Source organism: Vigna unguiculata, chromosome 1 (genome assembly GCF_004118075.2).
Source record: "Vigna unguiculata cultivar IT97K-499-35 chromosome 1, ASM411807v1, whole genome shotgun sequence".
Classification (NCBI taxonomy): Eukaryota; Viridiplantae; Streptophyta; class Magnoliopsida; order Fabales; family Fabaceae; genus Vigna; species Vigna unguiculata.
Genome location: NC_040279.1, coordinates 25,457,507 through 25,469,606, shown reverse-complemented (window position 1 = coordinate 25,469,606; position 12,100 = coordinate 25,457,507). Strand labels below are relative to the sequence as shown.

The 12,100-nt window shown below is 36.0% G+C and overlaps 1 protein-coding gene across 2 annotated transcripts in view; it reads left to right on the top strand.

Moving 5' to 3' along the window:
- Positions 1–12,100, top strand: part of LOC114186672 (probable polyribonucleotide nucleotidyltransferase 1, chloroplastic) — a 49,723-nt gene that overhangs the window by 25,282 nt on the left and 12,341 nt on the right. For both annotated transcript variants that reach the window (XM_028074660.1, XM_028074652.1), the window contains exons 13-14: positions 290–382; positions 10,534–10,712. In XM_028074660.1, coding sequence (XP_027930461.1) covers positions 290–382; positions 10,534–10,712 — 272 coding nt within the window. The remainder of the gene's footprint in view (positions 1–289; positions 383–10,533; positions 10,713–12,100) is intronic.

The window sequence follows — 12,100 nt, the reverse complement described above, 5'->3', positions numbered from 1 at the left end:
GAAGAGTTTTTTTCTCCAAATTCTCTTCAAGAATGCTAGACACTTCAATTGTGACTTTATTGTTTTAAGAAGCTTCTACTAGTAAGAAACATGTTTTTTCATTCTGACTTTACCCAAAATCATAAGAGTATGTTTCTACAATTATAAATTTGGGTCTGGTCACTAGTCTTGGGAAGAGTATCTATAATTTTATACTTTTGTACGTTATTTCTAGTTCGACTTTCATTATTTGTAGTGATACTTATATCTGCATCTTAACCTGAGTGATTAATTGGCTTTATCTTGGCAGTCACTAGCCGTTGTCACTCTTGGGGATAAACAAATGGCACAAAGAATAGACGGACTTGATGGTGATGATGAATTAAAGAGGTTCTATTTACAGGTCTCTTTAAAATTTGGCTACTTTAATGTTCTCTTATATTTTTGTGAATATTACCTATTCTGAGAAATTTGAGCATATTTGAAAAACACTACTACACTGGATGGCTTGATTTGAGAATAGAGGTGTTTATCAGTTTGGATTAAACCCAATTAACTCAAATCCAAATCGAGTCAATTAAATTGGTTCATACTTTTAGCCTAATTGGACCCAACCCAAAATAAATGAATCAAATGAGATAGTTATAAATTCAGTTATCAGTCGTGATTTACAAATCTGATAAACACAAACCAAACCAATGATGTGAGTTTTTTCTATTATTAATTAACTACTATGCATGGAGCTTTATGATATAATCTTATATAATCATATGTTTTTATTTTTACTATTATTTAGTTGATGTAAGCAAATTACAAGAAATATATTGTTTACATATTTTAATGAGAGAATATTTTGTGAATATTTGAATATTACCTTCTTTTTTTTCCAAAACATAATTTTGAACATTTGTAGATTATGGAACCTAATTGATCTGAATGGAATCAACTCATTCTTGATCAGGTTGGTTTGGTTTGAATTGTGTTAAAAAAATTCAAAAATTGGATGCTTTGAGTTGTTTCAAAAAGTTTGAAAAATATAAAACTTGAGTTGTGCTAAAGGAAGGTGGAAAGATCAAACCAGGGAAAACTGATTGGTTTAAATTTCATTTTTGTCTATATCTAATTCAAATAGGGTCATGAACACCCTACTTGTGCATGTTGTTTGTCTAGCATAGTGCATTAATAAAACTATAAATGCCAAAAGCCAAGATAAACACTGAACTGCTATTAGTAGGTCATTATGCATACTGAAGATAGGGGGAAGAAACTTTTATCTCCTTTAGTTAAGTAGACATGGTGGCAACTGCTAAGCCATTTCGTTCTGCTGGGGTTATTGGAGTGCTTCTTTATTTTTCTTTTATGCTCACTGAAAAGTTGCTCTTGTTACCGGCAAACTCAACAGAATTGTAACAGCTTTTGGAAAATCAGACGGTCATTAAAGAAGTCTAACAACATAAAGAATCTAGTAAAGCTTGATGAACTTTTTGTGGAACCAGGGGATCAGGAGCTTTGATACCATGTGATAATATGAGAAAAGAAATTTTCTTTATTTAGATTTCGTAGTTTTTATTCTTGATCATTTTAAATAGAGAATCTTGTGTTTTTTGACACAAATAGCAAATCTTATATCTCCTATTGATCTGCCGGAGAATATAGCAGAATGTTAAGACCTGCTATTTTTGCTTGGCTCTATCTTGTTAGCTGTCTGTTATTCTTTCTGTTAGGCTGTTATAACATTTTTACCATGGTGTTGTAAGTGACACTAATGTAATCGAAACCGAACAGAGGAAAGATGAAAGAAGAATTGAGACTGTATAACTGTTTTATTTTCTATTTCAAGTCAAGCTTTATAATGCAAGGCAACACTTCTTATATAAAAGTTTGCTATCACAAAGGAGTGACAACTGTCCTAAGAGTGACAGCTCTCCTATACACTAAGAGCCCCTCTTAAATTCAATGGCGTTTAGAATTACAAATAGACTCAACAACATTGAGTTTGGAACGCAAAAAAGGAAAGCAACTTGGAAAAAGTGGTTTTGTAAGAGCATTTGCCTACTGATCTGCCGTAGGAATGTGATAAACATGAAGTTTCTTGGACAAAACCTTTTCTTGAACATAAAATATATCAATTTCCAAATGTTTAGTTTTTGAGTGAAGAACAGGACTGTGAGTGACTGCAACTGCACTTTGGTTGTCACAATACAGAGCTGGGACAAGAGAAGAGACAGATAATTCAATGAGCAGCATTTGTATCCAGGTTATTTCAGCAGCAGCACTAGCCAAGCAGCGAAATTCAGCTTCAGTCGAAGATCTAACAACATACTGTTTCTTTGATCACCAAGAAATCAGATTTGGACCAAAATAAATAGCAGCACCTGAAGTAGAGCGTTTATCATCTAGGTCTGAAGCCCAATCAGAATCACAGAGCCTTTATTGAAAAGGACTGTGAAAAAGAAGCAGGTTGAAGACGTAATCCATAATGAATTGAGCCTTTCAAGTATCCCATGATATGCTTAACTGCCAGCAAGTGAAAATCCAGAGAAGCACTGACACTTTATTCACAACATAACTCAACTCGGGTCGAGTAACTGTAACATATTGAAGAGCACTCAGAACTGATCTATAAAAAGAAGGATCATGAAAATCATTTGAGTCATCTTTAGTATGTTTGCAATGAGCTGTCATGGGGGAAGAAACAAACTGAGCCTGATGCATCTTGGTTGTTTTTAAGAGATCTCTAATATCCTTGCTTTGGGTTAAAAGAAGAGAACCATCAAGCATTGGTTTTATTTCAATACCAAGAAAATAGTCTAACTTTCCCAACTGTTTGATAGAAAAATTAGAATGAAGCTGAGAAATGAGCTGCTGTACCAGAGAAATAGAACTGCCAATAATTATGATACCAACTACATAAACCAAGATATATACAGTATGCTTGTTTGCATTATACACAAACAGAGAGGGATCACATTTACTGGCAGGAAACCCAAGCTGAAGAAGGTTCTCCTGAAGCCTATGAAACCACTGTCTTGGGGCTTGCTTGAGACCATAAATGACTTTGTTAACATCGAGTTGAAACAATTCCCATTTATTTGTAAGAGCAAGAGTAATTACCAAGCGGATGGTAATAGGATAAAAAGTCTCATTAAAATCACCACCAGCATCTTGATTAAATCCCTTAGCCACTAACCGGGCTTTATATTTGTTGACAGAACTGTCAACATTCTCTTTAATCCAAAAAACCTATTTACAACCCACTGTATGTCTACCACTAGGAAGAGAAACAAGATCCCATGGTTTATTAGCAATAAAAGTCTCAAATTCAGAGCTTGTTTCATGACAGGCAACAATTGAGAATCAGGAAGAGCTTGTTTCACAGTTTTATGTGCCAAAAGAAGAGAAGATTGAATTTTAGGTCTGTAATTACCATAATTAGATCTAGTCTGCATGGGATGGACATGTAAGGTTATCCTGGGAAGAGAATTAAGAGACTGAGATGATGAAGCAGACAAAGGACCTTGAGATGAGATGTAGAGGAATATGCACCAGAAGGAGATGATGAATTAGAAATATTAGGAACAACAGTATGTCTAGTGGTGTCAAGAGAAGAGTGAGAAGAAGCTTTGGCAGTAGGAAAAATAACATGAATAGTGGCAGGAGTTAAACAGTCAACATCATATGAATTATTAGACTGAGAAGAGAGAGACATGTCATTAAAAGGATATCTCAACTCATTAAACACAACATCCTTCGAAAAATACATCCTACCAACCACTTGGTGACAAACAATTATAACCTTTATGAGAAGTGGAATAGCCGAGAAATACACATTTATGAAAACGAAACTCCAGTTTATTTTTATTATAGGGATCAAGAAAGGATAACATGAGCAACCAAAATTCCTGAGAAAATTATTATCATGAGACTTATTAAACAAAAACAGTAAAATGAACTTTAAACTGCAGTGGTAAAGATGGCAACCTGTTGATGAAATAAACAAAGGTTTGAAAAGCAAAGCCCTAAAACTTCAAAGGAAAAGAAGCTTGTATTAGAAGAGTAAGACCTAACTCAACAATATGTCTATGTTTTGTCTTGTCTCTACAACTCCATTCTGATGGTGAGTATGAGTACAAATCAACTGATGTATTATACCATGAGTATGAAAAAATTGAGTAAGAAGTCTAAACTCACTCCTCCAAACTGTTTGAACAGTTTCTACTTTAGTATCAAATTGCAGTTCAACCATGGCTTTAAACTGTTGAAAAACACTATATTTTAGACTTGGAAAAGGCATCAACAAAACTTAAGTAATAGGAGAAAGCATTAGTAGACAAAACATGAGCAGGACTTGACAAATCACTATAAATAAGCTCAAGAGGAGTACAGTAAATAGTTTGAGATAAGGAAGATGACAATTTGTGCAATTTTCCAACACAACAGAACTCACATTTTTATTAGAGATAGGAATATTATAGTATTTATAACAATTTCCAGTACATTGGAATTGGTATGACTTAGTCTAAGATGCCATAATGTCTGAGAACTAAGAGCAACATGCTCTTTGAACTGTGAATTTACAAAAGAAGAACATGGTACATTTGAACGATCAACAGAGGTATGGTTATCATGATGCAAAAATGAGTAAGCAGAGAAAGATGGAGCAGTACAATTGCAAACTTGAAGTTTTGGAAAAACATAAAGACCCTTAGAATTTAAGGAGCCACGAAGCAACACTTATTGTTTTTTTAGAAAACTTATTGGCACTAATTAAAATCTTAGTGATGGAAGGCACATTTACCAACTAATTAGGAACAAGAGAAACACTAGAAGACAAAGGAGAAATTATTTTTGTGGATCTTGAGCATCGAACTGGAAGACCTTGGTCATTGCCTATGTAAATCTGGTTAGGGCCTTCAAATGGTTCCAATGGTTGAATGTTTTGAGAATCCATGAGTGAGATTGAGATTATGATTTTCAAAATTAACAAACATAGCACTTGGATAAGAGCTCTTGTTCTATGACACATTTTGTCGAGCATCTTGTACACTACTAAAGAACAATGGTTCTTGAAGGCTAAGGAATGAGTGCAGTTGATAGTCAGAATCATACCGATAATGACAAACAACTGTTATGTGGCCAAATTTAAAACACACTTGACATTGAAAATTGGCATACTGAGAATAATTGGAATCTACCATTCCTGTCGCGACCACGATTGGTTCCATGGCCAGAACCACCACTACCACGAGAATAATTGGAATAATTGTTATGATCCAAGTTGCCAGCATGACTAGTACTATTGTGATTTGTAGGATAATTGTTGGTAGAGTCCTGATTTTGAGAACGAAAATTGTTTGAATCGGCGGGATAAGTCTAGTGATAAACATTCATGAGCAATGTTAATTGGAGATTCAATTAACTTTCCCTTAAACTTTTGTAGACGCGAGGAAAAAGATCAAAATTGCTCTCAATAACATAAATTACCGAACCATACTCTTATGGTAAGCTTTCAATAATAGCATCTAAGTGTTCACGAGGAAGAATTGGATCACTGCAAGCACCAATAGCATCTAAGTACACTTGACTCGAAGAAGAAACTCAATCATCGACTTCTGTTCAAGTGTCGTAGTCCGAAATTTAATTCGCAATTGTCGCACTTTCGCATGTGTCTGTTTATAGAAATATTCGTGAGGCTGCTCCCAAAGCTGATATGAGTGAATACAATCGATCAACCGAGATAAAAAAAATGAAGAAAGAGTAGATTGAAGCCATGAATAAAGTATTTGATCTTGTTCCCTGTTAGATATTGTTTGATATTATTAAGATATTGTTAGATATTGATAACCACAATATCAAACAATATCTTCTATTTAATCTTTTTATTTTCAGTTACACTTTTTACTTGTACCTCTCTCTATTATAAATAGATTACCCTATGTGTGATTTATACACAAGGGAGATTAATCTCAATCCCTATTTTCTTTATTCTCAACATGGTATCTAGAGCTTAAGGTTTTTTTTTTTTTCTTTGCTATCGCTGCCTCCGCCCCTGCTGCCACCGCAGCTGCTGCCACCGGAGCCGTTGCCGGAGCCGTTGACGGAGCCACTGCCGGAGCTGCTGCCGGAGCCGTCGTCGGAGCCACTGTCGAAGCCGCCACCACCGTCGCCGCCGAGTCGTCGTCGCCGGAGTGTTAGTTTCGACCGGCGACCATACAGTTCTGATCGTCCCTCACGCGCCATTCGAAGCCGCATCTCTTCCAATTCCTCCATGGCGTCTTTCGCTGCCTCTTTCAGTACATCTTTTGTTGGTCTGACTCAATCTTCTTCTCCTGGTCCTTGGGTTTTTGATTCAGGAGCCACTGATCATATTACTGGTAACAAATCTTTGTTCTCTTCTTTATCCTCTACTAATCCTTTACCTTCTGTTACACTGGCTGATGGTTCTAGAGTCTCATCTCATGGTGTTGGCAGTGTTAAACTTTTTCCTTCTTTAACCATTGATAATGTTCTTTATGTCCCTGGGTCTCCTTTTAACCTGTTGTCCATCAGTCGCCTAACTCGTTCTCTTGATGGTGTTGTTTCTTTTACCAACAATTCTATCTGTTTACAGGACCGGAGTTCGAAACAAGTGATTGGCACAGGATATGAGTCTCATGGTCTTTATCATCTTCGTCCCTCTACACACGTTGGTGCAGTTATGGAGTCTCCCTCTCTTATTCATGCTCAGTTAGGTCATCCAAGCCTTGCCAAGTTACAACAGCTTGTCCCTGCCTTGTCCAAGTTGTCTCGTTTGGATTGTGAGTCGTGTCAATTAGGCAAGCATACTCGTACTTCTTTTCCTCGTAGTGTCACACGTGATGCTTCGTCCCCTTTTGCCTTGGTTCACTCTGACATTTGGGGTCCTAGCCGCGTTAAGTCTACTTTAGGTTTTCAATACTTTGTTACTTTCATTGATGATTATTCCAGATGCACTTGGTTATTTTTAATGAAACATCGTTCGGAATTATTTCATATCTTTCAATCTTTTTTTAATGAAATTAAAACTCAGTTCGGTGTTTCAATTAGAGTTTTGTGTAGTGATAATGGCCGTGAATATCTTTCTCATTCTTTCAAACAATTTATGGCTTCTCACGGCATTCTGCATCAAACTTCTTGTGCTTATACCCCTCAACAAAATGGTGTAGCTGAACGTAAAAATAGACACCTTATGGAAACCACTCGCACTCTTTTAATTCATGGTGAGGTTCCTGAACATTTTTGGGGTGATGCCATTCTTACTGCCTGTTATCTTATTAATCGTATGCCTTCTTCGGTTTTAAAGAATAACATACCTCATTCCATTTTATTCCCTCATGAACCTCTTCATCCCTTACCTTTAAGAGTTTTCGGATCTACATGTTTTGTTCATAATTTTAGTCCTGGTCTTGACAAGCTTTCTCCTAGATCACATAAGTGTGTTTTCTTAGGGTTTACAAGATCACAAAGAGGATACAAATGTTTTTCTCCTTTTCTTAACCGTTATTTTGTGTCTGCATATGTCACCTTTAATGAGTTCTCCCTTTATTTTAAAAGTCAATCTTCACCTCTGACTCCATCCAATCCTAACAACTCTTCTAATACCTTTAATGTTTCTATTGTTTGTGACCCTCTTACTGTGTCTTCTTCACCCTCGATTCCTGCTCCACAGTCACCTGCTCCTCCACCACCTCTTCAGGTTTATAGTCGCCGTAATCGATCACAACCACCACCATGTGACTCCACTCCAGTACCAACTACTCTGTCTCCTCCGGCTCTGACACCTGAGTCTGACCTTACCATTGCCCTCCGAAAAGCTATGCGTTCTACCCGTAATCCCTCTCCCCATTATATTGCTTTAAGTTATCATCGATTGTCATTACCTTTTTATACATGTCTTTCTTCTCTTTCTTCTGTGACCATTCCAAAAACTGTCTGTGATGCTTTAGCCCATCCTGGTTGGCGTCAGGCCATGGCAGATGAATTAAGTGCTCTTCATAATAGTGGAACTTGGGAACTGGTCCCGTTGCCATCTGGGAAATCTATTGTTGGTTGCAGCTGGGTGTTTGCTATCAAAGTTGGACCTGATGGTACTATTGATCGCCTCAAAGCTCGTCTTGTAGCCAAAGGTTATACTCAAATTTTTGGGTTGGATTATGGAGATACTTTTTCCCCGTGGCAAAGATGACTTCTGTTCGTTTATTTATCGCCATGGCTGCTCTTCAACAATGGCCTCTTTATCAACTAGATGTTAAAAATGCTTTCCTCAATGGTGGTTTGCAAGAAGAAATCTATATGGAGCAACCTCCTGGATTTGTTGCTCAGGAGGATTCTTCTGGGATGGTATGTCGTCTTCGCAAATCTCTATATGGCCTAAAACAATCTCCTCGGGCTTGGTTTGGAAAGTTTAGCAATGTTGTTCAGCAATTTGGTATGACTCGGTGTGAAGGAGATCATTCTGTCTTTTATCAACACTCGAGTGCTGGATGTGTTTACTTGATAGTATATGTTGATGACATCGTTCTTACAGGGAGTAACAACCATGGCATCTCTCAATTGAAACAACATATCTGTCACCATTTTCAGACCAAAGATCTTGGCAAACTCAGATATTTCTTGGGTATTGAGGTGGCACAGTCTAATGATGGTATTGTTATATCTCAGAGAAAGTATGCCATGGATATTCTGGAGGAAACTGGGTTGATGAGTTCAAAGTCTGTTGATACACCCATGGATCCTAATACTAAACTTCTACCAAATCAGGGGGAGCCTATATCTGATCCTGAGCAGTATAGATGATTGGTTGGGAAATTGAATTATCTTACCGTTACTCATCCTGACATTTCCTTTGTAGTCAGTGTGGTAAGCCAATTTCTTAATTCTCCATGTGAAGATCATTGGAATGCAGTCATTCACATCTTGAAGTATATTAAAAAATCTACTGGAAAAGGATTGTTATATGGTTCTAATAACCATACAAGAGTTGTTTGCTATTCAGATGCTGATTGGGCAGGATCTCCTTCTGATAGAAGGTCTACATCTGGGTATTGTGTCTCCATTGGTGGTAACTTGATCTCGTGGAAAAGTAAGAAACAGAGTGTTGTAGCAAGATCCAGTGCAGAAGCAGAATATAGAGCTATGGCCTCAGCTGCCTGTGAACTTGTTTGGCTCAAACAATTGCTTCAAGAGTTACAATTTGGAGATGTTACTCAAATGACACTGTGTGTGACAATCAGGCTGCTCTTCATATTAGCTCTAATCCTATCTTTCATGAGATGACCAAACACATTGAGATTGATTGTCATTTCGTTCGGGAAAAGGTTATGTCTGGAGACATCAAGACTGAGTTTGTTAACTCAAGTGATCAGTTAGCAGATATTTTTACTAAGTCTTTACGGGGGCCTAGAATTGATTATATTTGTAACAAGCTTGACACATACGATTTGTATGCTCCAGCTTGAGGGGGAGTGTTAGATATTGTTTGATATTATTAAGATATTGTTAGATATTGATAACCATAATATCAAACAATATCTTCTATTTAATCCTTTTATTTTCAGTTACTCTTTTTACTTGTACCTCTCTCTATTATAAATAGATTACCCTATGTGTGATTTATACACAAGGGAGATTAATCTCAATCCCTATTTTCTTTATTCTCAACATTCCCAATTACTGTATGCTGGATTTGCATGTCCTTCCTCACTATCATCCTCATTAAGAAAATGCTATGGAACAATTGGGTTGACAACAAATCGTTGAAGTTTATGCACGTTAATCATCGATTCAACTTGTTGCCTCCACAAAAGAAAGTTGGAATCACTCAATTTCTCAAAATAGCAGAGGTGGAGAATACAAAATTTAGAGATAACTCCATTGATGGATCTTTCAAGCTTTGAATACCGTAATAGAAAGAAAACAGAGAAAAGATGATAGAAGAATTAAGATTGTATAACTATTTTATTGTCTATTTGTAGTCAAGCTTTACAATGCAAGGCAACACTTCTTATATAGAAGTTTGGTATTACAAAGGAGTGACAACTGTGCTAAGAGTGGCATTTGTCCTATACACTAAGATGATGTAGCTAAAACTTTTTGTTAGGCTGTTAATATATGTAGTGTACACGAAAACCTTGACGTCATAATCATTCTATGCATAATAACACAATCATACACTTTCATTTTCTCTCTCTTTCTCTGTATATTCAATATGTTATCTAGAGTGTCAGATCTTGTTATTGTTTATTGCTCCTCTCAACTTTAAGGACTGAAGTATGACTTTCTCAAATATTTTGGATGTGCCTGTCTCAAACACTACAACTCAAACAAGCTAAAGTTTGGGTTCCAAGAGTGTCATTCTCGGGTATTCATCGCATGCAAACTAGATTTTAATATGACAAAATCCAACCTTGTCTTCACCCTAAGCTTCTTGCTCTTGTGGGACATTGTGTACTAAAAAGAATTTGAGATCTATATTTTTTTTATTTTTTCCCTTTAATATCAGTATGATAGTTATTGTCTACCTCTTAAATTTTGCAGTATTCATTTCCTCCTTCATGTGTTGGGGAAGTTGGCCGGATTGGTGCCCCAAGCAGAAGAGAAATTGGTCATGGAATGCTTGCTGAGAGATCCCTTGAACGAATTTTACCTTCTGAAAATGATTTCCCTTACACTATACGTGTTGAGAGTACTATCACAGAAAGCAATGGCTCTTCAAGGTGAGGTCTTTTTTTTCTTCTTTCCATTTTCAGCTTCCAATTTTCTTTATTTCTTTGTCATTTGCCATGATTATTCTAAAAAAATATGAAGATTGAATGAAAATGCTTGTTGGGCTACACATGTTCTGGTACTTATAGTTTAATTTTCAATTAGAGTAATTACAAGACTTAGGTCTGTATGGACAAGCTTCTTAGGAGAGAAGAATAGGAAGGGAAAAATGAATTTGAGTTCTCCATAAGCTAAAACTAGACCATGCACAAGTGAAAAATAAAAAAAAAAAAATTATAGAGGCTATACGAGAGAGCTTCTACAAATTAACTTTTATGGAGAAGCTAAGTTCATTTTTTCTTTTTTCTAGTCAAGGATTTTATGGAGAAACTTGTCCAAACTGACTCTTATTGGTGCTAATCAGAAACTAATATCTGGCCTAATAAATTAATAATTACTGTTTGATCTATTCTAATCAGCTTTAATATCGTTGATTAAATATTTATAGATGTTCTAACCCAAATCTAGCACTTGTCTTGTTGAAATATGGGTGTAAATATTGCACATTTACTGTAAAATAAATATAGATTGATCGATAATAAATATAAATTTGTAAGTAATCCCTAAAATTAAGGGATTGGGATTAGGAGTTTATTTAGTAGGTGTGCTCCAGATTTAGAGTCTTTATGTTTGGAGATTTAATTCCTTTATTTCAGAATATCTATTTCCTTCTATTAGGATTTTTTTTTCTTGTAAATACCAATGTATTGCTTCTTTTTTAGATCAAGAAAAGTAATTCTATAGTTATTGCTTACTTCCTATACATTTTTTCACATGTCTTTTGCAAGACGGAGCACCCATTGTTGGAAATAGGAGCATTTATTCAGTATTACTCTTCCAAGTAGCTTAGGTATTGTGTGTAGCTTAGTTTGATGTACCATAGGAAGCATTAGTAGTAGTTATTTATAATCTTTGTAATCGCTGTTATTATACTTAAGATTAACACAGAAAATATATTTTGGAGGGCTTAAAGGACCCCTCTTATGGTCTTCTATATATCATGATAAAGAGTTGATACAGTAGGCACATAGCTAGGTACAGTTGGAAGAGATTTCCCAACACACTACTCCGTACTTGACTTAATGATTACACCAGCATACATAAATAATTATTGCATCACTCTCCCTTAAGCTAGAGCATACAAATTGTATGTACCAAGCTTGGAACAAATAAACGCAATCTGAGATCTTCTTAAGGACTTCGTCAACACATCTGCGAGTTGGTCATTTGATCCAACAAACTCAGTACATACTTTTTTTGTCAACAACTTTTTCCGAATAAAATGGCAATCAATTTTTATATGTTTAGTTCTATCGTGAAACACTGGATTTGATGCAAT